This window comes from Bactrocera latifrons, unplaced genomic scaffold (genome assembly GCF_001853355.1).
Source record: "Bactrocera latifrons isolate USDA-ARS-PBARC rearing strain unplaced genomic scaffold, ASM185335v1 scaffold_5, whole genome shotgun sequence".
Lineage (NCBI taxonomy): Eukaryota > Metazoa > Arthropoda > Insecta > Diptera > Tephritidae > Bactrocera > Bactrocera latifrons.
In genome coordinates, this window is record NW_017537156.1 from 668,551 (window position 1) to 696,431 (window position 27,881).

Consider the following 27,881-nt stretch of genomic DNA (forward strand, 5'->3'; position numbering starts at 1 on the left):
AATAGATCACGTCCAGCACGCTGTGAAGAAAATATAGAAGCTTAGCTGAGAGAATACACGAAGACCGTGGATAGTCGATTCGGCGCAGTTCGCAGTAACTCGAACTGACGTATGTAGTGACTTGGCGCATTTTATGTCCAGATCTGAAATTGCAAGAACTGAAGATGCTCGGCCTTCCCAAACGACATCGCTACTTTCTATGGGCTCTTGAGAAGTTCCAAGAAGATCCAAAATTTTATTCAGTGATGAAGCCCATTTCAAGAGATTCAAGAGCTGCCATATCATCCAGAAAAAACAACGATCTGGTATAGTTGCTGAGCCGGTGGAAGGTAACTTTCGCGCCGTGATAACGGACTATTTGATGCCTGAAACTGAAGCTCGTGATCTTGGCGACACTTAGCTTCAACAGAATGGCGCCACTTCCCACACATCGCACGTATTTTTAGGGAACACTTCGGTGGAGCAGATAATTTCACATTTTGGGCCGGTCGATTTGCCACCAAGATGGTGTGAGATCACACGGTTAGACTTTTTCGTGTGGGGATATGTAGAGTCTAAAGTCTATGCGGACAATCTCGTTTCGATTCAGGCCTTGGAGAAAAACATTATGCGTGTCATTCACCAGTTAGGGATCGAAATGCTCTAATGAGTCATCGAAAACTTGACTTTACGGATGTTTAGTTTCTTGAAAAAAAAAGATATAATTCCAATAAATTAGTAATTACTAACCATTACATACCAACAACTTTGCTTTAACTACATTTTTCTTCTATTTGGCACAGGTTGTTAACGCTAGCTACAACTGATTTTTATCGTCTGTATGTATGTAAATACAAAATATTCGCAATTTTGCTGATAAATAATATTAATTCAAGCTTACTTCAGTATATGAATTTGTATATAATAATTAATTTCTTTTCGTTTATGTAAATATTGAATGTTATATAAATTAATATTATTAATCGCTACATTGGCTAATTATAATGTAATAATATAAAAGAAGCTCGTTGTTTACTTAATACTTGTTTTTAATTGCTCTCATTTCTGTTAACTATATAATTTTCCATTATGTATATATTATTTGTTTTTAGTAAATTGGCCAAAAATATTAAATTTTTCATTTGTTTGTTTAATAGACCTTTCTTACTAACTTTCCATATATCCATAAGCTTATTTTGTGTATGTATTTATATGCATTTATAGCTGAGGATTTCTTCTTTAACCGTGAGTGTTTGTAATATTGATTCCCTGCTGTCCTTTCCTGTGCCTTCATTCATCTTTCAAACATTGTTGTTCCTGTGGGATTGCTGTTTATTTTTTATCCCTTTACGGTTGACCACGTGAACTCTTTTTTGTACATTCCGTATGCCAGCCAATAGAGTAAATTGAAGAAAGCAAAAGACATTGGGAAAGCAACACGCGAGACCCGATCTATCAGAGAGACGCTGTTCACATAGCGGCTTCCTGTGAAAAAATTTTAAAATTGCTGTAAATAAATTTATAGTTTGTAAATATTTTGTTCTTTGAAACTCTTCTATAAAATTGTTGACTTGAACACTATAACTTTACTAAGCGCTCCATATATACTATTATCTGAGAGGCTCTAAAAGTTCTAGGTTTCGCTCTGCCAAACTCTTCCAAATTAAACTGGTATCAGTTCATTAATGCTCAATATAACAGCATCGAAAGACCTGTGCGACTTAAAAACCTTCTAATATTAGGTTGTCAAAAAAGTCTTGCGGTATTTTCGCTAGTTGGTACTGAGAGCGCGTAGTTCTAGTTTCATTCGTCGCATCGGGTCATGCTGTACCTTTTTGGAAAGCTCATTTCACGCGCTAACACGTGTTTGATTCATTGTTGTTTCTTTTAAGTCGTTCTTGAGTTATAGCGTCGCAAACATGGAGCAAAATAAAGAGAAAATACGTCATATTTTACAGTACAACTACGATAAAGGCAAAAATGCATCTCAAACCGCCAATAAAATTTGTGCAGCTTATGGACCCGATACAGTTTCCATTTCCACCGAACAACGATGGTTTGAACGTTTTCGTTCTGTGGTAGAGGTGATCGAAGATGTGCTACGCTCCGGAAGGCCTGTCGTCGAAAATTGCGATAAAATCGCTAAATTGGTCGAAAGAGACCGGCATAGTAGCAGCCGTAGCATCGGTCAAAAGCTGAGCATGAGTCATCAAAAAAAAATTTCATGAACAATTGAAAATTCACTAAAAATACCGCAAGACTTTTTTGGCAATCTAATATTTATATATTCTATTGTATATATGTTATAGAGATGTTCCCAGTACAGTATGAAGTCACCATATAATCAGTTTGAACTTATATTCTTAGCTCTTTTACACAGAGATCACATAAATAAATTCTCTAATAATAGCATAAATTGAGTGACAGTTTCCATAAGTTTATTCGATCTCTGGTGATACTACCCTAAATTTTAAACTATTTAAATTTATACTACTCACAATATTCTCTCTTGGAGCTTAAGTAGTATCATTACCTTTAGTAACCGCTGCAGCACGTTCTCTCTGCCGTCGAAATTTATCATCACCTATTAGACAAAGCCACATTTGTTTTCCCTTCGATATAACCGGTGGCTCCGTTTGTGTGGTACGTTCCATTGTAGAGGCGTGTGAGGACGGTGCTGGAAAAATTTGCGTGGGGTCCTAAGACCCCATAAAGAAAGTGAATTCTTCAGTAATAAAAATATAGAAATGGAGGCTTTTGGAGCATTTCATGATAACAGTAAAATATTGCTCATATAGTCTTCAATCGCGGTAAAGGTTCCAGCGCTTTCTACGCATTGTAAATTTTTGCATAATTTTTAAAGAAATTGTAAGCTGAAACTTACGTTGAAAATGGGGGAAATCATCGCATTGCGTTTACAAAAGTTGCCAGCCAAGGGATGTGGAATTTCATACGCGGACTCATTACTGTGTTTTATCGAACTACTTTGAGCCTCCTCTTCGCCTTCATCGTCATCAGCCGCGCCTTCGTCAATGTCCTCCCATTCATCCTCGCTTATGGGTATCTCGCCACTGCCCACCTTTAAGGTTATAGAAATGAAACAATATGAAAAATGCTCGGTGCAGCGGTGCTATAAAGTTCCTGACCTTTGTAAAATAGTGCACACCCGCAAACTCGAGTAGCGTCGCAATACAATACAGAAAACTCATCAAGAGAAACCAATCCAAGGCAGTGGCATATTTCACTTTCGGCAAATCGGTGCGCGAATCTAAACTAATCGTGGAGAGTGTGAGCACAGCGGTCACGCAGAGGCCAACGCGATCGCTGGTCGCTTCACGGTGTATCCAGAAGGAGACCCATGACAGCACGACGATCAATATGCAGGGCACATATACCTATAATTTATCACTGATTTTAATGAAATGCTTTTGTTTTCTATTTTTAAAAAATAGCTGCCTGTATGAGAAAATAGCCTGTGTGACGTTTGAGGTTGAAGGCCACATGCAGCACAGAGAAGTCTCCCTCTCGCCTGGTGTAGGTGAAGTTACGCTGTTTCATGCTTATCAAATCGAATTGATTCAATGTCATGCCGGGCACAAATGACACTGCGTCATCCTCACCCTTCCACTCGTATACTAGTTGGCGATTTGTATAGCCGTCTAGTTTTTATAAAAAGTTAGTTTAGTTTTGTTTTCCGCAAAGATTTTAATATTTTACTTACAGCTACCGATTATTAACGGACAGGATTGTAGATCCATCGGAAAGTTTTTAAGTTCCATAGGGCATGTCGCTTTTATTGTTAGTCTGTAAATGGAGAATATACATATATTTTCAATAATTTGTCATACGTTTTTTTTTTTTTTTTGGAGAAGAAAAAAACTCTACGTCTTCTAACTTATTTATCATTGGAAGAAGTTGAAGCTTTTCCGCCTCTTCAATTTACTGTATAACCTGTTTTTCATAAGTTCAATAAGCTTGATAAATGCAGGCTCTGATTATACAAGATCCCAGGGTTGAGCGCTCGATTTGGGGCACGACAGGTAAAAATACCATCCCGCTGAAAAGAAGGGGAGGATGGAGACATGTGTACAAGTTCATGCAAGTGAGGAACGTTCGCTAAGTGCCTTACACTTGGGAATAGTCAGAAACGATTATTTTGTATATGGCCCAAGCAGTTCACATCTTCTGGTTTTAGATCAAGCATCGTCCGGGTAGCTAAAAAAAAAAAACAACCATTTGAAGGTGAGCTAAAGTGAGAAGGCGACTAATCAATCTTCAGGGAAGGACGATGAGGAGTGCCGTGTCGAAGAGAAGAGAGAATAAACTGACAACATTGCAACGTTACAAACGACCACAACACTTGCGGGATGGGATAGATACTGAAAGTTGAAGAGGGAGGCGAGACGCATTTGCTGACAAAAAAGAGGGAGGGACTGAAATGCATGTGTACGAAGAGCTTGACAAGCTGGCCGGCAGGGATAATGCTCGAAATCTCCACGAAAAGGTTCGGCTACTAACAGGTTTCAAGACCGAAGCATACCCGTATAGAATTCCTAAAAAGGTCAAGTGACTGATGCGCTGAGCAAATTAAAATTATGGAGGTAACACTTCTCTGAATAGCAGTGAAAGTATAACGCAAGGAGATGGTGAAGAACAACAAAGCGACGGGGGCGATTGTAATTTAAATGTGTTTGCCTAATCCACAAAAAGGGAGATCTCGCAGTCTGCGCTAACTACAGTGACCTAAGTCTCCACAAGATCACATAACCTTCCGGATCTCTCCACTAATTTCTTGTTCTCAGCACGGTTTTCGTAAAGGGAAATCTACAATAACTAATTTGCTTGAATTTGTATCACATGTATCAACKGGTTTTAGGGAGAATAAGAATACTGATGTTATATACACAGATTTTAGTAAAGCTTTTGATCCCATTCAATTCTTCTGAATAAACTTGATCTTCTTGGTTTTCAACCAATATTTCTAAAATGGGYTGCTTCTTACCTTGGTAATAGAATTCAACAAGTCATATTTAACGATACTCTTTCCGACATAATCAATGTTCCTTCAGGAGTTCCTCAAGGTAGCCATCTTGGTCCAATTCTGCTCTTGTTATTTATTAATGACATATCATCTGTTGTAAGTTTTCAAAAGTTTTATTATATGCTGACGATGTAAAACTTTTTAAAACGTACATATACTTCATACAAACAGACTTAAACAATCTAGTTTCTTGGTGTGATAGAAATGATATGCCATTGAATCTTAAAAAATGTAAAACGAGAGTCCGTTCAAAAACAATTTTTACTTTTTGCCTTAATTAATTTGCATTGGGATCCCAGTGTAAATCTTCCCCCTTACACTAATCGTTTAAAACTTATAAATCCCCCGACACTCGCTAGTCGTCAGTCTGTAGCCCATCTCTTTTATCTGATATTAATTTTAACGTTCCCGTTCGCTCTACCAGGCAGTTTAGACCCTTACTTTTAAAATTTATATGTCACGATTTCAATTCTCATTCCAGCACATTTGATCTAACAGATTCACTCTTTACCATTAAAAAATTATTTTATCTACTCTTAACATAACATTTCAAAATTATAAACCTAACAACGCTATTAGTCTTGTCTATTTAACAAAAAGCATATCGGAAACCAGTACAGTTGATTCACTGAGGGTACCCAATGGTTTCAACACAACAATGAAACATGATATCAAGATATTAGCCATTTGAGTCACTCACAATGGTAAAACTGATATAAATTAAGCGAAACATTGGTAGCATTTAAGACCGATACCAATTTAATGAGGTATCAGTTTATTCTCTCGTACGAAATGAATTCGGTTTTGCTTTTATATATAATTTTTGGACAAAAGAGCAGAAACGAGTACAGAAATAGCGAATCGAAGACGGGCATTCTTGACGTTAGAATTCAACGTAACTGATACTCAGACCAATGTATATACATAGGTACGACAGTGACAAGTGGTCGAATAATCTAACCCCACTTGAGACTAAAATCCTGCAAGGTCACCAATTTAGTCGGCTGACAAAGGTATTACAAAGAAATTTTTCCTTCCGGGTAATTAGAGTACTACGTGCTAGCGTCTAAATATGTACATAATATATAAGGTGTGTTCCAAAGTAAACAGGACTTAAAAAAAAAAAACAGAACAGAACATATGGGTTTTTCTTCTAAATCAATTTATTTTATTCAAGATAGTCTCTTACTGCTTCAATACAGCTTTTTGCACGGTCCAAAAGCATGTCGAACGAATGTTTTAGCTCGTTGGTCGGTATGGCCGCCAGTATGCGGGGCAAACCTTTTAAATGGCCTCTACGTCTACAAAACGCTTCCTTTCATGGGAAAATGCATTTTTCCGAAAAGGAAGAACGCACGATGCCATAACAGGGGAATACGGAAAGTGGTTAATGGTTAAAATGTGATTTTTGGTCAAATAATCGGTCACAAGGGTCGATCGATGAGAGCAATTTTTGGTCGTCAGTCAATTTGTACGAAGCAAACCGTGCACACACCTTTCGTAAGCCCAAATGTTCGCTAAAAATGCGATAAATCGATGTTTTGAAGATGTTCAATTTATTTCCATGAATTTCAATGACGATTTCGGCTGATTTTTGATGAATACCGGCGATCACGGAGTTTGATTGGCCTACATGTTGATCCTCAGGATCACTTCGAAAATTTTGAAACCACTCGAGCATTCTGCTACGCAATAGGCGATCATCGTCATAAACTTGTTTCATCAATTGAAACGTTTTTTTTCCAGAAACGGTGTGCATGATATCTCAAGTTCTACTCAACCGTTTCCCATGAAATTTTACACAGAACTGTCTTTTTCTTTCATCCGAACCACAGAAAAAACTGGTAAAATACGAAACTTTTTTTTCAAACTTCAACCATTTTGTAAAAAAGTTTTTTAACATTAATTTTCAAAAACGTTTCGTATTGCGATAACTACACTTCTACTCTTCACGAATTTCGTATAAATTTTCATTTTAGGTCACGGAAGGGATTTATATCCTGCACACCAGGACAGGCCATTGTTTCATCAGTCTCTACTGCGCCGACCTGCAGTTTTTTTAAATTAAATTTTTTTCCTATATTATTTATGTTTTATATTCTTAGAATATCAATAAAAAGCATGTAAGAATTGATAGTCAAAGTAATTTTTGATTTTTTTCTATCGCGTCAAAAAGAATACCTAAACTTTGGGCTTCTAAACCAGAATTTCCTCTTAAAAGCAATAACTTCACCTCCAATCGATGAAATGTCACTGGACAATCGATAAAGATAGCAGATTTTAACGCACCAGTTGACATGTAGTATATAAGGCGCCACCAGGGGCACTAGATCCAAAAAGTCCTGTTTACTTTGGAAAGCACCTTTATTTAGAGGCTAACACGTAGTACTCTAATTACCCGGAAGGAACTTCCATAACTCCATCTCTTGAATTGGCAATAGGAGTCAAATTTCATACAGATTTCCTTCCGTAACTCGAAGCTCCGCTAACCCGAAAGTCGTTTGGGGATTATGGTGATTCGAGTTAAGGAAGCAGAACTGAATATAGAATTGTTTGGATTCCTAAGCTCTGGTTAACTGCTTGCATCTTAAGGTATTTCTCTGGCTTTGATTTTTGCAAATTGCAAGAGTATAAAAAATGTTTATAAATTTTTTATTTATAAATTTTTGTATATAAATTTTTCTTTTTTTTTATAAATTTTTTGGTTGTTTATAAATTTTTTGCTTGCTTTTCAGTTAATTTTGCTTTAATACGAACCTCATCGAGTATAGAATGCCGCCATTTTGATCCAGGCGCAATAACTTATTGGGCACAGTGATTGTGTGTATATGCGAGTGCTTTCCGTTGAAGAAGTATGTGTCCGGACGCCAAATTTTGTCCAGCATCTAAGAACACAAATTAAGTAAAAATAAATTGAATTTCTTTAACTCTTACAATTAGTTTTAAGTACCTTAATGCTGAGTGATAGACTTTGTATCGGGCCCTGGAAGCTCAAACGCTTGTCATGCCAATACTGCCGAAAGTAGCAATCCATCGAATAGTCCATGTCCAGCTCCGAGACAGGACCCATGCTGCGTATGAGAATGTTGGTCCGCACCACCGTTGGAATGCCTGCACGAGATTTCACATTTTACTTAAATCAAGTCGCTGTGTATTACCGTTAAGACGCTGCAAAGATACACTCACACACAAACACACGCTGAACAGCACTCACCTTGTCCGTGCGTTGGCAGCTGTGATTGCTCGTAGCTTTTAAGCAGATTCTCCAAAATGATGGAAATGTTGCGACTCAACATATCCGCAGATGCGGTGCGTTTCCGCATGTTGCTTGCTGTTGTCACATTGGCGTTCACATTTGCTGTTGTTGTGGTTGTTGTTGTCGGCGGCCACGTCGTGCTCATGTTGCCGCTGCTTGCTGTTGCGTGCGGCGTGTCGTCCGTGGCTAGATCCGACATGCGCTTAAAACGCGGCGCGCTGTCGGCGGCGCTGTGGACGTCGAGTTCGGGCAGCGCGCGGAAGGATTCGTAGATGCGTGCCACTTGCATTGCGCGCGTGATGGTGGGCAGTTGTTGGTGTTGTTGTTTGTCATTTTTTTGTTGCTCATATCGTTCGTTCTGCACGCGCTCAGTGTCGAAAGTGGCGGCAGTTGTCGATGCGTCCTTCGGTGCCGTTTCTGCGGACGCTTTTAAGCTAAAAGCCACATTGGGCGGCAAAAGGCTACACGGATTGCAAGCGAAATGCGTTCGGAAGAAATTTATATTTTAACAACTTGTTTGAGCTATTTTAAAAGCGCAGATTTACCTCATCATCGGTGTCAACGCAATGTCGATGCTGCTATTTGTGACGTAAGCGTGCTGATCATAAGTGGTTGTAGAGACTGTCACTGTGTCCCCTTTTCGCCTACTTGTGGTAGTTGTTGTTGTTGCTGTTGCACGTAGGTCTTCAGGCATTTCATTTTTATAATGTACACTTTGCTGGTCATTGCCTTCCTTAAGTGCCATTAGCTTATCTATGCTTGTAGTATCATTTGCTGATGTTATTGTTGTTGCTAGTGTGAATTGATTTGCATTGGCAGTGGGTACACCATGGCAGTGCAGTTTCATTAGCCCCAGACACATAACCAGGCTGAAAACGAGAAAATTTGGTGGGCTTAGTATACCAGACGTTCACTCCAAATTATGTATTTGATCCACTCTTCTCCTGTTTCAAAACCTTTTCTTACAATCTAAAGCAAAGTGGATAATTTTCGCTTACTACTCAACCTAATGTGGACTATAGAACTCATCGTGATTAGGTAACATGGGATCCACGTTTAAACAACTAGTTCCTCACTTGGGCCGAAAAATGTATTTATGTAGTCTAAAGTACTTTCAAATTATTTCTCCTAACCCGTTTGCTAACATTTAGCCAATTCCTGTCGGAAGCTCCTTAATCTACACCCAACGGAAGTTGCTGCATCATGAGCTGCTTGAAAGTTGTTTAATGTCGACAAGTGGCATGCACGTAGAACGTAAACTACTTGTAAATGAGGCTGCCACAATGAAGAAATCACATATCTGACAAGAAGACAGGACCCGCAGGAAAATTTTAGTACCATGAAAAAGTACTAAATAAACTTGGTTGGTTGTACTTCCGGGTGGTAAACAAAGATTTATCCAGCACCTCAATGGAACTGGTAATTTTTTTCACTTCAGCCGCCCAATGTCTCTTATAAAGGAACATTGTTAGCCGTTGAATATATACCGCCTGATTCAGCTGAAGGCTGGACATTCGCAAATATTAAGTTGCAGCTGCTCATCAGCCTCCGCGTAGGCTCTGAATCAACTTTTTCAATTTTCGGAAGCAGGAATCTTAAGTGTAGGTGACCTGTGATGAACTCTCCCATAAACTCTAACCCAAAGTAACTTAGTGGTAAGATCTGACTCCGAGACATGAGGTGTTCCTCTAATATTCATTGCGTCACACAACGCTCGAAGAAAAGATCTGGAGCAGCTTAGAGGAATCTTACCCCCAGCAGCCACAGAGCAAGCTAACTTGTCAGCCTTCCATTCCTATGTGACTGAGCATCCATACTTAGTATTAGCGCTTTCAGATCATATTATCTCGCTCATTCTCATTTCTCATCTTGGCACTTGACTCCATTTAATATTTTCTCTATCACTCCTTTTTTTCATTTTTTTTTGTTGTTATCTCACTCTTCTCTACCTAACTGTCTACGACATTATTGCTAGCGACGAAATAAAACCAACCTCAGTATCACATTACATTACGACATACCCATCATAGAATTTTCTTGCAGGCCATGACCATGCAGAGTCGATTGCAACACATTCATATAGGCACATTCACATGTAACCGTAATGACCATCTAATGACACTTAGAATGTGCACGGGTCACATGGGAGTCATAAAACTGCTTAACCACTCTGCTCTCTATGCTTTTACAATTTCTCTTTGTTGTGTTTTCTTTACCTATTTGTCATTTACACATTCTTTGGTTTTGGTCACTTTGCCATTACTATGTTTTAGTGCAAAAAGAAAGAAAAATGTGTAGTATGTGATAAAGCACGGACTCTGTCACTCTTCTTTAGGCGTCTATTTGAATTACGCTCAGAGAATAGGAGGACGCAAAAATTACAAAATTAAACTATAACAATAGACTTTAATATGTACATATATTTAATGCAAAGTCAAAAACTCAAAGAGAAAACATTTGTGTTTGAGTTGCATTAAAATAATTGTCTGTAATTCGCCGTTAGTAAATGTTTCAGGACTTTGTTGAAGCAGTAATTGAACTGCTTTTTGGGGTTATAATATTCAAGATAATTTTTTGACCAATTCAAAATTTTTACTGGTCAAAATAATATACTTTAAAAAATTGCTGGACAGATGTTAAATGTTTACATAAATATTTTCACTAGTTAGAATTTAGTTGGAACACTTCAGAAGTGTGTTTTTTACTATTGATAAAAATATCGATTATTCGTGTGTGGAATCGTTGGGAATATTGGAAAAAGCTTACGGTGATTCAGTTTTATTAGAAAAGCAAGGGGTACGGGGTACAAAGCCTTCAACGATAGACGAATCGTTGCAGACATGCCTATTTTTCAAAAGAAGAACACTAGCCGACACAAAAAAAAAAAAAAAAAAAAAAAAAAAAAAAAAAAAAAAAAAAAAAAAAAAAAAAAAAAAAAAAAAAAAAAAAAAAAAAACACACACACACTGAACCGCTCAAAAATTAAGCTGATGCTCATTGTTCTTTCGATATTTGTGATTTGCTGCATCCTGAATTTTTTCCGGATAGATAGACGGTTAATACAGAGTTCTATTTGGCCGTTTGCCTGAGAACATCCGCCGAAAACGGAGGGATTGTGGATAAGAGCAATTCATGGATTTTATACGATGATTGTGCACCCATCTCACCATTCTCGAGCCGCGATTGTGACCGAATTTAAAGCTAAATTTGGCTCCGTGTGATTTTTCCTTTTCCCCGAATTGAAATTGCCATGGAACCCATTTCCAGTCGATCGAAGAGACGTGCACCGTGGGTGGATGTGTTGGCCACCGCCGATGTAGTGGATGGGTGGATCGAAGTTTTCCGAAGGGAAACCTCAACGGTGGACTTCCAACTCTCGGAAATTAGGGCACCCTGTAGACGCTTATTTAATCAGGCCTGCAGGAATGGGTTATCTGATGATTGTGTCCTGTAGTGGGCGCTAAGCGGTGAAGAGACACTCCTTGAAGCTCACTTCCTAGTAACACGTCCTCTGCAGAGGTATCTCTCGGAGCGTTGCGTGCTGACTACACGACCTTTGTCAACCTTTCTGGATGAGCGTCACTTGAATTGGGCGATCAAATCCTTTAAACCGTTCAAGTCCCCGGGACCCGATGGCATCGTACCAGCGCAGCTGAATCAGGCTGTTAAGATATCAGTGTGAACAGGGGAACCCCTCAGTGGGGGTTCATTCTCCTCTTCTATGGATCATAGTCGTTAACGACCTTTTCAAAGAGCTAGAGGATCTTGGCTCTCAGGTGATAGCCTATGCAGACGATGTAGCACTTATGATGAAAGGAAAGCTTCTAAGCACTGTGTATGAGTTGACGCAGGAATATCTCAGCGTTGTGACAAATGGGCGGTCGGAAGTGAACTCGCCATGAATCCAAATAAAACAGAAATGGTTTTATTCGCCTGCAACCGGCGGATGCAGTGAAGTATTTAGGGCTCATCCTGGATAAGAAGCTTTCGTGGAAGCCAAATATCGAGGAGAGAGCCAAAAAGGCATCGATTTCCCTATACTGATGTATAGGCAAGAGGTGGGGCCCCTAACCGAAGGTGGTTCTCTGGCTCTATGACACCATAGTCAAACCCATAATGTTCTATGGAGTCTTTATGTGGTGGAGGGCTTTACAGGATAGCACACTTGCAAAGAAGCTTGAGAGCGTTCAATGAGCTGCGCTCATTAGCATGTGCGGCAAAGGTGGCTATTAGGCACAGGGAATCTGTGTTTCTACAGTGGCCTGTATCTGTACACTCGGATATCCTCACGAGCTTTGACTGCATACCGAGTCATCATCATGGAGTCGCCATATCAAACTCCGGTTGCTCCTTCTCTGCTCATATACCGAGGACGGAGGTTTGGGAGGGAAGAAGTCGTTGGAGGAGAGTCGCAGTAAGCTTCTTTACGGATGGCTCAAAGATTAGGGGGAAGGTTGGTGGAGGAGTCTCCTGTCGGGAGCTCTCCATCAAATCCAGCTTCAGACTTCCCGACTATTGCAGTGTCTTTCAGGCTGATGTTGCAGCCATCAAAGTAGCAGCAGATTTGCTGCTCAAGAGAGTGTCTACTAGGGTGGGTCGATTCCGGACTTTTTTCGATTCGGGATTTCTATTAGTGCAGAAAAGTTGCCTTAGTACTTCCTGATTCCAATGCAACTTTTTGTTTTGAGATCGGGTTGCATCTTCAACCCCAACACCGGACTTGATATTTCGGAAATTCGCCTAAAATCATGAAATTGTCTACCTAGCACCTGAAATACGCATCTCATGGCAAAATGTATARAAYAAAAGTTATTTGTCACGTCATTTGCTACCGAAATGGACGAACCGTTCCCGAGATACGAGCGAAGATGCGGCGAAGTTACTATTTACTCAGATAGCAGAGCGGCGATACTAGCCTTGAACTCAGTCACAATGCGTTCAGGGTTGATCGAAGAGTGTTTGACGTCCCTGTCTCTGGCGGCGAGAGCTTTTATTATAAGACTTCCACAGCGGAATCGCAGGTAACTGCAAAGCTGATAAGGTAGCAAGGAAAGGCACCCTAGAATCGCTATCGGTAGAATGGGAATGGGTAAGTGTTCTGCATCCTCTTGTGTTCTACAACAGGATAGCTGGGATTCGAGGCTGTAACGCCTTTTGGCCCTAGATAGATCGCAGGAGATCTAGTGATCTCTTTGCCCTCTGTAAGGCTTGCCTCTCATTAGAGATGGGGCTCTTGACGGGGAACTGGCCTATTGGCATACAAGCTGTAAGACTGGGAATATTACCGGACGCTTCAGAAGCTACTTGGAAGAAGATACGGTAGAAACTAGCCAGAACTTCCTTCTTGACTGCCTGCTTTTGGGAGATCAAGACTTAGACACCTGGGGGAAGATACCTTAAACATCTCACAGATCTGGCGGGCATAGAAATTAAGCGCCTCTGCAAATTTGTATTGGCTACTAAGCGGTTTGCCGATCCCTAAGTCCGAAAACGGGAGTTCGATTTTCAACGGCTTCACAAAGGACTACATCTATTAGTCCACGTGCGATCTCTGATCAGCCACCTAACCTAATTGCTCACGTTAAGTCTAAAAGTGAGGACAAATCTATTGTTCTCTTTTTGAGTAAAAGCCATTGCTAAGTCCAGAGGAGGCTAAATGAAATACGGCGAGACCCCGGAGATGGCATCAAATGTAGTTGTACTGTTGTCAAACCCATATTTCTAAAAACACATGTTGAAAAGAGGTTGCATGAGCGCAGAGAAACAGCAACCGTATTTGGAGCAAAGTAATCTTTACAGATGAGTCAACTTTTGCACTGTTCAAACCTTGAGTCGTGTTTGGCCCTAAAAACCGAAAAAACATTTATATGTACAAGGAAATATTAAGCAGCCCCCAAATAGTGCATGTCTCTTTTCAGTTCTCTGGGTTTAGATCTCGACGTGCTTCATAGAAAATATGAATGAGCGCTGTTAGAATGATGAAACTGCATAAAAAGGAACTGAAGTCAACTAACTGTGTTACCATGATTGGATACTGCAAGAAGATAATGATCTGAAACATAGGAGTATATTCAATGGAAACAAGAATACTATATTGCTACATTAAATTGGCTATCGCAGTCACTGGACGCCAAGCCAATGCAGAATGTCCGACATTTATAGAAAGTCAGAATATCAATAAAACATGTAACGTCAACAAAAGGTTTCATTCGGCTATTCCAACATACCTGGCGGTCGCTTCTTATGGAACATGCTGGAAATTAGGTTGCAAATTGCTATCAAAGATGCCAGACGATAAAAGACAACACGGGAGGTTGGCACAAGTATTGAATAACCGTCAGCTACAACAAAAATCGACACTTTGAATAACGGGAATGTTATCAATGATTTCTTTTCATTAGAGTCCAGTTATGTATTATAGAATTAATTAGTATGCATTCCGCGACAGAGGTTCAAGTTTATCTCAAAAGAAATGTTCAATGTATCAAACATTTTTTATGTTATAATTTTAATAAATTATTTAAAAATTAAACATTTAGCAAAAATTCTCAATTAATTTCTTCCCTTGAATGCAAGCGCACATGTCGTCTCCATACACACTAGACGAAAGTGAATAAAAGTTAAAACAGTTAAATGAAGAGAGAAATGCACAGTTAAAAGACTTAGTACAAAGTGGACTCAAGCACCACTTGTGACGACCGTGATTCTCCTTTCGCCATTCACACTTTGCCAGTACATTTGACGTGCACCACAATTAAATTCTTCAGCGAAACTTTTCACAAACACGCCTCATTATTCTCGCCGCGAAAGCGAGTGCGTTGAGAGTGTTTGTGTGTGCGTGAATGCATTTGGGAGATGTGCGCATGTTTCAGGACAACAAGTCATATAAACTAACAGACCACAGGCAGACGAAAAGCAAGTGCGCAGCCAACAACTACAGTGGAGAAAGCAAAATTTTTATACTCCTGCACCCCGTTGCTACATTAAATTTTACCTCCAAGAGGGTATGAAAAGGTTTTATGGGATCCGGTGTGAGAATTGCCACCGCCCACTCTCTGGTGAAATCATATATCTCGGGACCCGACCAATTGATTTCAACGAAATTAGGTATATGACTTTCTTCTCATATTCATATGTCACAGAAAGTGGGCGAAATCGGACTACAACCACGCCTACTTTCCATATAGCACAATTTTAAATTCCATTTGATTCTTTCATTTTCCAGTTCACATATCAAAAATTAATTAATGGAACCGGATAAAACTTTGCACTAATAAATAACGCCTTTAAAATTGTTCAAATACAAACAAAACTTGTCAAGCCGAATATGTGGACCCCAGTATCTATATTTGACTTCTGACCGAAAATATCGGTCAATTTTGTGAAATAAAAATGAAATTCTGAGAGAATTTTTCCGGCAATAGTATCTCTGTATGAGTAAATACGGTCCCTACTTCAGTCGAAAACTTCTTTAGCTATAATTTAACCAAAAACAAAATTAGTTTCGGCAAAGTTGAAAAAATGTTACAGCTGTTCGCTATATTTTGAAATTACTGTATAAAAAAAGGAAGAAGCAATGAAATTTGTGAAGCTTACGGCGACGAGGCTATGTCAGTTCGTGAAGCACAACAACCATTCGCTAGCTTTCGCTCTGGAAATTTCGATATGAAAGACGCACCTCGCTCTGGTCGACCTATCGTTGAAAAAGTCGATGAAATTATGGAAAAGATTGACCAGAACCGTCACATAACCAGCCATGACATCGCTAACGAACTTAACTTTCATCATCAAACGGTTTTCACCCATTTAAAAAAGGCTGGCTACAAAATAAAGCTCGATGTTTGGGTACCACATGAATTGTCTGCGAAAAGTTTTGTGTACCAAATTAACATCTGAGGCTTTTTGCTGAAATGAAATGAAATGGAACCACTTTTAAAGCGAATGGTAACAGGAGACGAAGAGTGGATCAAATACGACAATAACGTGCGAAAAAGATCATGACCCAAGCATGGTGAAGCTTAACAAATGGTCGCAAAGCCAGGATTGACACCTCAAAAGTTTATGCTGAGTGTTTGGTGGGATTGGAAAGGAGTCATCCACTATGAGCTGCTCTAGCCTGGCCAAACGATTCTACATTTAACTGTAACAACTATTGAGATTGAAGCAAGCAATCGAAAAAAATGGCCAAAACTGATCAACAGAAAGGGCTTCGTCTTCCATCAGGACAACGCTAGACCATACATATCTTTAATGACTCGGCAAAAACTGGCAGAGCTTGGTTGGGAAGTTTTGATGCATTCAAAATATAGTCCTGACTTTGCAGCATTGAACTACCTTAATGGAGTAAATTTGGCTTCAAGAGAGCCTATGAAAATTACTTGTAGTAGTTTTTCGTCGAGAAAAAAATGGTCGACCAAAATGGTACATAATTAAAGATCATATATATATAATAGTGTATTTGAAGTATGCTACCTTATGTCCAAAAATTGTGAAAATAGAATTTAGATTTTTCTAGCTCCTATAGAATATGCAAACCTCAGTATCTATAGTTGACTTTTGATAGAAAATATCGGTAAATATGTGAGATATACGATTGAAATTCAGAGAGTATTCTTTCCGGATAAAAGTATAACTGTATGCCCTAGAGACCTAATATGCAGATTTTCAAACTTCCGGGGGACTTTATACTGCATATTAGAAACAGGCAGTATTTGAGATATCTCAATGAAAATTGCAGGACGTGTTTATCCGTAAGAGTGCATCTTTGGATCGAATTGAGTATAAATTATTCGGACCCGAACTTAGTACTTTCTTACTTGTTTTTTTTTTTATTTAAGACCTGAAATTTTCAAAGCGCTAATTTATGAGCCGTGTCCTTTAAATTAATTGCCAGTCAGTCTGAACAAGTTAGAGAAGAATTAATGAGAGTGGAGTCAGTTGAGGCTAACAGTTCTCTGTGGTATAAATATCCAGTTTCACGGATAACACGGATTAGTCTTTAAAAACGAAATTCCATTTAAAAATTGAAAATTAGAATTTAATAAATTAAGTGCAAGGTCGGAATTGAAATTTCAAAAGCAGAATAAAAAATTAACAAGCTATAAATTAAAAAATTAGAGAAACAATTAAAAAAATATTTTCAAAATCTAAAGTTAGAATTAATTATACAACTTTTAAGCATTAACTTCGGGTGCAACGAAGCTATCTCTTCACAAATACTTAATATCCCATACAATAACAAGATTGCGGACGTTTAGTTTGGATGCAGCGATATCCAGTAATACCTGTGTCTACCTGTCGTTGATCATAAGCCATCTCGCTTAGATTGGATAGTCACAAAGGAAGTATTTACTGCAGACTCGGTCAGGTGAGCTACGGCGGACGGCGGACTTCGGACGGCGTGTGTCGTTAGGACTTTAACTTTCGAAGCTACAAAGACTCACCTGCGCCTGCATGTCGGGTACCATGCGCAAATGGCCGACAACGGCACTTGAAGTCTTGCTGGAACTCACACCGCTACACCTAGTAATCGGTCAAGTCGCCAAACACACTCTGTTACAAATGACAGCACAGAGGGTTGGCAAAGGTAATGTAATCTTTTCCCAACGTATAAATAAGCTAAGTTACGTCGTACCACTGGCTCTTCTCTCTAGGGATACCATTATCAAACAGGTAAACTTCACTTGCAAGTTTAAGAGTACCCTCAGCAGCAAGGGCAATTGGAGTGACTTCGCTTTTGAGGTACTGTTTTGACAATCAAGTGGTACAGCGAAGGCTCGAAAACGTCGGAGTGGGGTCAGAGGTCGCAGGACAACGCACAAAACTTATGGGTAGGTTTCCGAGCATATACCGAGCAGAGGTATTTGCAGGCGTGTATAGAACGACAAAATTTTTTATCAGATCGTAACCAAGTGCACCTTACTCGAGTGCGAGGTCACAAAGGTATAGCCGGGAATGAACATTCTGATGAGCTTGCTCGCTCTGTAGCATCCGTCAAAATGATAAGATCGTAACTTTCATTGCAGTTGGTCCCCACACCATAAGGGTACTGCTCCGCAATGATGAATCATTGGGTCGGCAGAGACATTGGGTGGTTACATCCATAAAAAGTTTAAATATGTAATCAATCTCCCAGGGGGAAAACTAAGGCTAGCCTTCTACAAAGGTAATTGCAAGTTCAAGAGGCACTTATTTAATATTGGCCTAGTTTTTTGTGCAAATTGATGGTTCTGCGACTTGTAGTCTGAAACACCAGAACGCTTGCAGATGGATGGTACAGCAGTCTGTAGGCGCAATATTAAAGTCCGTGGTTTCATGTTTCGTAATAGGGATCACATTGCCTCAATAGCACCTATACTCGAACTTTTCACTTTGCTTGGGCTAGTTGAGACGTAGTGACTTAGGATTACTTATCTAATCTAATCTATTATCTCAGGGAGGTTTTCTAAATACAATTATTAAAGAACTATTTCACTAGTATCGTTATAAGATGACTAAATATTTACCATTTATACCATACCATTATAAGAGAATAAATTTTACCAACTGCTTTTGCTCATTTTGAATATTATCGTTTTGGTTTTCGTATAATTTAAAATCGATATTTTTTTTTCGTTTTCGTAATCGATTCGTATTATATCTGTTGCCAATCTTTATTGTTCTTTTTCGGAATTTTAATTTGTACAAATAAAAATGAGCAAGCCAAGGCCAACTATCGTCAAACTCTCTAAGGAGTTGATTTACTTATAGTCATGAAGGCGTCAAAGATCGGTGACGAAAAGTAGCATTTTGCATATAAAGACGGTCCTTCTGGTCAGAGTATGTAGTTAGAGCCAATTGAATTGGAATGTCGGTTTGACATCTTAAATTCACATAGTGAAAAACGAATGAAATGACAATCTAAAATTGAAGAGATTGTTGAAGACGACATGGCCTGAGTTAGAGAACATAATTGTAAAAACAAAATCTATAAGTTAAACAATTTTAGCAAAACGTAGAACGTCTATTGCAGACATATCACTCGTAACATCTCACAGTTTAAGGGGGCATTCTATTCTTGTGTAGAGGCTCGAATTTCGAGCTCTTTTCAACAATTAATAAAAAAAAAGAAGCACTAGATATTTTTACTATCCGTTTTTTTATCCTTTGTTTACTAAAGTTAGAAGAGTACACAAAATAAATTAAAAAATAATAATAAAAAAATTTTTCTTCGAGTTATGCGTCCTTGAAGAAAAGGGGGAAAAAAGCGGCCATGTTCTCATCGCCATGATTTCTACCCTTGCCGCATTTGAAAAATAAAACAATGACAGACTCTTAATGAGTACGAATGTCGCTATGTCACGAAGTAGCAAAACTAAAAAACTCAAAACAAGGCTACTCACAAAAAAAAAAAAAAAAAAAAAAAAAAAAAAAAAAAAAAAAAAAAAGTCGGTTTTTCACGACTTTTTCAATTTTGTCGATTTTTTTTAAAGTATATTAAATTCCAAATTTTATTTTTTGTTGCTTCTAGTGATAGAGATATATTTAGAGAATATTCATGCGAAATTTCAAATAAATCGACTGATTGAATTTGAGGTATTGTTCCTAACGCATCAAAAAAAGGAGTTTTGAGAAAAACGAGTTTAAAGTTTTATGTTAAGTTTGGGGCAGCGTAACCGGTCTAGTTGCCACGTCACTAAAATGGCTATAACTTTGAAAATAATTTGAGTTTTGAACAATCCTTTTATGGAGATACTTTTGAATATCAAAACTATCGAATTTTGAAAAACAAATTTCGATTTTTTAAAATTTCTAGACGAGAATATCCCCTTAAGGCGCCCAAAAATGAATTTGCCGAAATTCAAACGAGAATATTCGGAATTTTAAAACTAACTTCATTTGAGAATTTGTTTCAGAGTTTAACCATTCAGTTAATTGTCTACCTCGATAGGCTCTGGGTATGGCAAAAGTGTTTCAAATGTTTAATGAAAATGGTCCGAAGGCGTTGGCAAGTATCAAAAAAGTTTACGGTAATAAATGTTTGATATTTTTCAATACAAATTCTAAACTATTTGCGTTGCCGTCTTCCTACAGACCAATAAGTCTCTTACCCTGTATTTTTAAAATATTTGAAATAGTGTTATTATCAAAGATGACTTCTTTCCTCCACGAAAATAATACAAAATGCTTTCCAAAGTAAACGGGAAGTTTTGAACCTGGCGCCTCCTGGTAGCGGCATGTGCATTAGAATTGCTATCTTCATCGATTGCAAGTGAATTTATTGCATTTTAAGTGTCAGTATATTTGTATTATCGATACAAAATTGATTTTGCCGAAAAAACCATTTGTTGTTTTTTTAGGTCCTGTTCATTTTGGAACATACCTTGTATAATACCAACGCATCTATTCGGATTTCGTGCCAAACGTGGCACTGCAAGAAAGCCGCCTTTTTTCCGAAAAATTCAACGCTTTCGGTACCAGTCGAGATTTGACGCGCTTGATGCCCACAACATCCTTCAAAATGGTATTGACTGAGCCTTTCGGTGTGCGAACTTCATCAGCAAGGTCTCAAATTGTTAATAGACGGTTTTTCAACACCAAATCTTTGATTTGTTGAACGTGAGCTTCATCGGTTGAGGTTGATGGTCGCCCTGGACGCTCTTCGTCTTCGACACGTTCACGGCCGGCTTGTAACTCACTACACCACTTGTAAACATTTTTTTTAGGCATAGCCTCATCACTAAAAGCTTTCTGCACCATCCTCAACGTATCCGCAGCAGAAAATTTATTCCGTAAACCAAATTTAATGCAAATTCTTTGCTCAACAWATTTCGACATCGCAAAAGACGAAAAACTCACTTTTAGCAGCTCACAAAACGACACGTATCTCAAACACTAATGAATATTTTGACATGAAATTTGACATAAAACAGTCAAACTGACAGTACTACCACCCCAAAAAAAATAATTATCCAAATCCTTCAACGCGCACAGTTTAAATTGTCACCTTATTTTTTGGGCACAGTATTTAGACTTTATGAATGAATATAGAGCACTGGGTCATATGAGCCCAACGTGAGCCACACCACTTCTTTCCGCATTAATGCGTTTTAAGACCCGATGCACAACAACCAAATTACGTGTTGTCTTTGACGTTACGAGTCGATCTTCAACTCAAATAGCATTGAATGAACTTTTGGTGGTAGGTCCAACCATCCCAGAAATCAACTCAGAAATTGTCAAGCTATTGTGTAGAGACAGCATCCTTCAGAGCAAATACAAATTTTTCGACCTAACACCATAACACCCACTCCATTTCTGGCAACACGGTGTTTGCAAATGCTCAGTGATGTCAATACAATCAAATATCTACTCGGTTCATTGGCTATTAAAAGAGACTTTTATGTTGATGATTTATTAACATGATCCGAAAATTTCGAGCCTTTATATCTTTTGAGAAGTGAGGTAATTAAAATATTAAACTCGGCCGGATTCACCTTAAAGAAGTGGTTTTCAAACCACCCTAAATTTTCCGACAGTAATTGAACTGAAAAGTCGTTAAACTTCAGTGACAAAAATTCCACTAAAAATTGGGAATCCATTGGTTGCCGAAACAGGATTTGTTCCCGATTCGCTTTAGATCACAATGTTAATGATCTGCGAGCCACTAAACGAAACATATTGATATTATCTGCTCGCCTTTTCGAACCTCTTGGATTATTAGCCCCGAAGTATTAGTTACCGAAGCTGAAATCTTATTGTAAGAGCTTTGGATAGAAAAACCAGATTGGAATGAGTCGATTTCATTGCGCCTCGACACTAGCTAGCAGAATTTTAAAGCCAACCTAACGCAGCTTTCAACAATTAGCATTCCTTGTTAAGTACACGTAGAGTCGGGTGCCATCTGTCAAATACATGGCTTCTAGATTGACCAGATTAGTCATGGTATTTGAGGTAATTTAATGAAATCAAGGGAGGATTTTGCTAATATTTGGCATGTTCATATGATTTTGACAAAAATATCCAAAATCCAGTCTATACTATCCCCAAATCACATATTTTAATATAACATTTTCCAGCACCGGAAGGAATTTCACGGACTTTGATTCTTGCAAGTTTCAAAGGTATGAAACGTTCGTTGCCATCCGAACTTGTTAGTTAATTTGTTTAGTTTTAAATAAAACTTAATTAAAGAAACGCTAGAAAATATTACGGCAAAAATATTATTTCGCGTTCGAATGGATGAATTTGTGCCTCCAGACTAGAATTCCCCATTAAATAAACTATTTTTGGTAATTTATATTTATCTGTATGCTACATGACACCTAAATTAAGTTATGAGTTTACAGATTTCCATAAAATTACTTCCAAAAAACTTTTAAATCATTTCACAGCCACTTACTTAGTTAAGCGAGAACGCCAAAAAAGCCGCTAATTGTGTTATTTTTTCTTATTTTTTTCTTTCAGAAATTGAATAACGACCACACACATACACATACACACAGGTGTAGCTCATGCAAAATGACAATATTAACACACAAATACCAACACATAAATGTGGCAACTTTGCAAGCCGCGAATAACGGTGAGTCACGCCTTTCATTTGCTTATTAGCGTTTTTTACACGCGTGTATTTATGTATTTTTCCCGTATTTACGCGCCTCAAATATAAGTTAGCGCATCCATCAGCGCGACGCAGTTTACTGCTGCTGTACAGTTTCGCAGTTTTTATGTCTCTCGGCATTTTTGTTGTTTTTATTAAACTTGTAACTAGTTTGATTTTTCGGCTGTGGGTGTAAGTCAGTGTTTCCCTTGCACTCCATCTCGGTTGGTGCGTCGTTGTCCCTCGTCCGCTCGTCAACTGAAGAGGAGGAATGTAGATTCCCACACACCCATGCAGGTGCCGTTAGTGTGCAGTGCAATATAGTTACTTTTCAAATAACAGGTTTTTTACCTTTCGGTGCAGCATGCGTTCATATCCGTCACATGGGTGGTCATGTATAGGCGTAGCTTGGTGACATAGTCTGACAAGGACATGTGGTTGCCTTTATGTATATACCATACATAAATATATGAAGACGATTGTAGTTAAGCCGAAAAAACGATCTTGCTGGACGAATCCAGATATTTGAAAATTAGCTGGGTTTTTCTGGTGTCATATACCAAACAAAAATTTGTCAAAACGATGCTCTATTCAACATTTCAACAGGATTTTAAATGATATCAGTGCTACTACTGCTAGAAATCTCTACGTAGCCGTATAATTCTCACCAGACTCGCTTTTCTACCCCAAATAAAAATTGCCAAAGTTTGACAAAACGAAGTCAGCAATCATTAAGAGAGTTCTGCGAAACTAAATAATCTACGAGAATTTCAACTATTTAAGTCTAGGTCTTTACAAAGATTTAGAACCCATCGCCACCAATTAATCACTTTCCTTCTCAAAATCTGGAACCCTCATCATATCTCTTAAGGATTATCCCCGCGGTTCCATAGATCCACATATTTTATAATACCCTGGTATCACCATTGCATCCCGAAAAATTACTTTTTATTGGACCTGCGGCATCAACGTGCCGTACTCCTTCTGTGATGATCAAGACCGGCAGGTTAATGTGATTCAAAATCGCTACCGCTCAATGATAACCGAATATTTTGCACCGAATTGGATGATATGAACTTGGCAAATATGTGGTTCCAGGTTCCAAGTTCCAACAGGAGGGCGCCACAAGACACGCAATGAATGTCACAATTTATTGAGAACCAAATTTGGTGCACGTGTTATCTAACGAAATGGGCCTGTCAATTAGCCGCATCGGTCGTGCAATGTGACGTCGTTAGACTATTTCTTATTTATGGTCTATGCCAACAACCCAGAGTGAATTTGCAACAGTACCGGCCGATTTATGCTTGAAAACCGTCAAAAATTGGGTTCAGCATCTGGACTTCTGCAAGCGTGCCCTTGGTGGCCAGGCAATGGCATCGAATATACTTTCACAGGAATAATTGATAAAACGAACTTTTATATTTGTGACGGGTATTGGTGCTTCGGTGCAATCAGAGCTAACGTCTTTTATGTTAAATTTTTTTCTTGAAGTGATTTTATTTATTTTTTTTTGATATTTGGATTTCAGAAATCGTCATGACCTTCACTAGTGTGTCATGGCACACTTTGCCTGTTTGCCGTTACGTCGGGCGGACAAAATAGGTTCTACTGATGGCTAGCTTTTTATCTATATTTATTCTTTTTGATTTAGATTTTTTTGCAACCAATCTTTCATAGGTAGTACGAGTTATGATGGAAAGCTATAATTTCTGCCAAAGTACGGGGGTCCAGAATGAGTGCGGGATTAGTTGCAGGCGAGCTTGTGGCTATTTGAATTGTAATACTTTTAGGTGGAACCAGCGATTCCTTTTTTCTCCTATGAAGAGACTAATTCTTTCTTTTATAAAGGAAAGGTGGCAAAAAGATAGACTAGTCGTAAAAAAACCTACAAAAAGTAAAAAGTTTTTTATATGTTGGCATTAAAGAGATGATATTAGTAAAAAAATTTAACTAATCTATGTCCAAATATTCCCTTCAGCTGTTTATTTAATAGCTAATTGTATACCTAAGTAGGGGTACGTGTTGAAGATTAATTCATTCCCAATGGTACTTTTTAGAGAGTATGTGTATGCTTTAAAGAATGCTCGCCAAATTTTTTGCAGGAATATGAATACAGTTAAGGCGATAATGACCATGGGGTCATGGGGTTGGGAAATGCCTCAGATTCTACGACATTTAGTTGTTGTTTGTTTATACCCTCGGAGTCGTCACCTTAGAAATATGTGCTCCTGTATCTTAACTGTTCTCCAGCACCTGGCCCATAGTCTTAACTAAACTAAATACCTTAAACATATTGAATTTTGGTTTGATGAGTTTTTAACTGGTTGGTAACTAGTCCAACGCAAGTATGATTTACCTAAAAATTCCAGAAATTTGTCCACTAGTTCTTCTCACTTCTGCCCACCGTACATGGAATTTAATTTGCGGCTGGCGCGTGTCCACTTAGCCGCAGCATACCACAGCTAGACAGGACAACGTGACGTATGAGCAACTTTCCAACCGTGTATCTAAATGCATGAAGAAAGGCATTGTGACTTAAATTTTTGCACTAAAATACTTCAACTTGATATGGAATTTACCAAAGAATGTCTTGGCAAAGGCAATAAAGGAAATAGAGCTCGAGTGATGCCGCCCACTCATTTCTGTACTCGTGTATGTGCCTTGAATGGCTTTGCGTACCTGAGGGCGTGCACACAAGCTATCAATGCACGCAGCTGGCATTCAGCAACTAATCTTAGGCACTCAATTTGTTTCGTTTTTTCCCCATCTTTTCTTAACTTAACATTCGAGAGCAGTTTAGTAGCTGTGTGGCAATATCCACATTTTGTTTACGTCCAAAAATGCCGCCGGCTATTTACTTGTATCCTTTCAAGCGCTGCACTTATGCTTTCTCACTAACACACAAGCAGCTTTAGTCATCTTATTGCAGGTCAGACTTTCCAAAATAAATAAGCGCGTACTTGACTTAAAGTCTACTCTACTCTCTCGTTTATGTTGGTTTTGTTTTTGCCACTGTTGCTGGTACTTCATGAAATCATGAAAAATGGGTCAATGGCAAATTATTTTATATTTCACTAATTTGAATGGAACACTTGCTGCAGCTTATTCACCCCTGCACCCTCCAGTGGCGACGTCTAGCTTTCATGCTTTGGTGCTTTGATGCCTCAGTTGAATGCAGTCGCCTCCAAATGCACTATTTTTTTTTTTTGCCCCGTTAGAGCTACTTTCAGTCAAATTGGGAGTGCCGCGTCACTTGTTGGTCGTCGTCTTCAATATATATCTTTCTGCTGAAATTCACAAATTTGCGCATAAGGCGCCTTCTGATATTTTTCATAATTAGCCATTTGCACTTGACTTCGCTTAGTTAACTAAAGTGAGGCTTATGAATAACGCACAACAGCAACAAAACACCATAAAGTGCATGAGATAACAATATGAATATTTTTGTATAGGTTCCAAAATTATTTAATATAAATATATGTAGAGGGATGATTGATTCTGGTTTTGAAATTATATAATTATACAAAGTGAATTCCAAAGTAAACAGGACTTTTTTGAAGATAGCGCCCCCTGGTGGCGCCATCTATATGTCAGTATGTTTATGTTGTCGGTGCGAAAATGAGCTTCGAACAAAGAGCCAACAGTAAATTTTGTTTTAAAATTGGTAAAACTTTTAACGAAACGTTTCAATTGATGAAACAAGTTTATGGCGCTGATTTCCTATCCCGTAGCAGAGCGCACGAGCGGTTTAAACGTTTTCAAAGTGGTCTTCTTCTTCTTCTTTACTAGCGTAGACACCGCTTACGCGATTATAGCCGAGTTAACCGCGCCAGTCGTTTCTTCCAATGCAGTGAAATCCATGCCATGAAATGGAGTGGAGGTCTTCCTCTTCCTCTACTTCCCCCGGCGGGTACTGCATCGAATACTTTCAGAGCTGGAGTGTTTTCGTCCATCCGGACAAATGACCTAGCCAGCGTATCCAGTCCGAAGTATCACCTGTTGGCAAGAGTTATCCTACGTTGGATTTCCAGGCTGACATTGCTGGTGGTGTTTACGCTGGTTCCAAGATAGACGAAATTATCTACGACTTCAAAGTTATGACTGTCAACAGTGACGTGAGATCCAAGTCGCGAGTGCGACAACTGTTTGTTTGATGACAGGAGATATTTCGTCTTGCCCTCGTTCACTGCCAGACCCATTTGTGTTGCTTCCTTGTCCAGTCTGGAGAAAGCAGAACTAACGGCGCGGGTGTTGACGCCAATGATATCAATATCATCGGCATACGCCAGCAGCTTTACACTCTTATAGAAGATGGTACCTTCTCTATTTAGACTTTTTATCGAACTATTTTCTCCAGAAGCAGGTTGAAGAAGTCGCACGATAGGGAGTCGCCTTGTCTGAAACCTCGTTTGCAGCTTTGAAATCGACGAAGAGGTGGTGAGTGTCGATTCTCCTATCACGGGTCTTTCCCAAGATTTGACGCATGGTGAATATCTGGTCGGTTGTTGATTTTCCAGGTCTGAAGCCACACTGATGAGGTCCAATCAGTTTGTTGACGGTGGGCTTTAATCTTCCACGCAATACGCTCGATAGAACCTTACATGCAATGTTGAGGAGGCTTATCCCACGGTAGTTGGCGCAGATTGTGGGGTCTCCTTTTTTGAGGATTGGGCATAGCACACTTAAATTCCAATCGTTGGGCATGCTTTCGTCCGACCATATTTTACAAAGAAGCTGATGCATGCTCCTTGCCAATTGTGGATATCTATCCCATCCCGCACGTGTTGTCGTCGATCGTAACGTTGCGAGGTAGGCAGCCTGTTTTCTCTCCGCTCACTTTCAAGTGGTCGTGAGGACATAAATGACGATGAACATGTGAGCCAATCAAAATACGTGTGCACCGGATATTCCATACGTGATTTTTATCAAAAACTAGCTGACCCCGCAGCCCTGTTTTGAAATGAAAGGGAAGTTGAATTTATCATTCATTTTTTTCAATGTAACGTTGCTTGATAAACCAC

The 27,881-nt window shown here is 38.8% G+C and overlaps 1 protein-coding gene across 1 annotated transcript in view; it reads right to left on the minus strand.

Moving 5' to 3' along the window:
- Positions 1 to 1,307: 1,307 nt before the first annotated feature.
- The window catches only part of LOC108973643 (gamma-aminobutyric acid receptor subunit alpha-6), a 35,134-nt gene continuing 8,560 nt past the window's right edge, over positions 1,308 to 27,881 (minus strand). Inside the window, exons 2-11 of the mRNA XM_018941034.1 lie at positions 8,822 to 9,169; positions 8,235 to 8,737; positions 7,971 to 8,131; positions 7,778 to 7,905; positions 3,701 to 3,783; positions 3,436 to 3,638; positions 3,126 to 3,374; positions 2,864 to 3,058; positions 2,513 to 2,678; positions 1,308 to 1,464 (exon numbers count right to left, since the gene is read on the minus strand). Of these exons, the coding sequence (XP_018796579.1) occupies positions 1,319 to 1,464; positions 2,513 to 2,678; positions 2,864 to 3,058; positions 3,126 to 3,374; positions 3,436 to 3,638; positions 3,701 to 3,783; positions 7,778 to 7,905; positions 7,971 to 8,131; positions 8,235 to 8,737; positions 8,822 to 9,169 (2,182 nt within the window). The 3' untranslated portion in view covers positions 1,308 to 1,318. The remainder of the gene's footprint in view (positions 1,465 to 2,512; positions 2,679 to 2,863; positions 3,059 to 3,125; positions 3,375 to 3,435; positions 3,639 to 3,700; positions 3,784 to 7,777; positions 7,906 to 7,970; positions 8,132 to 8,234; positions 8,738 to 8,821; positions 9,170 to 27,881) is intronic.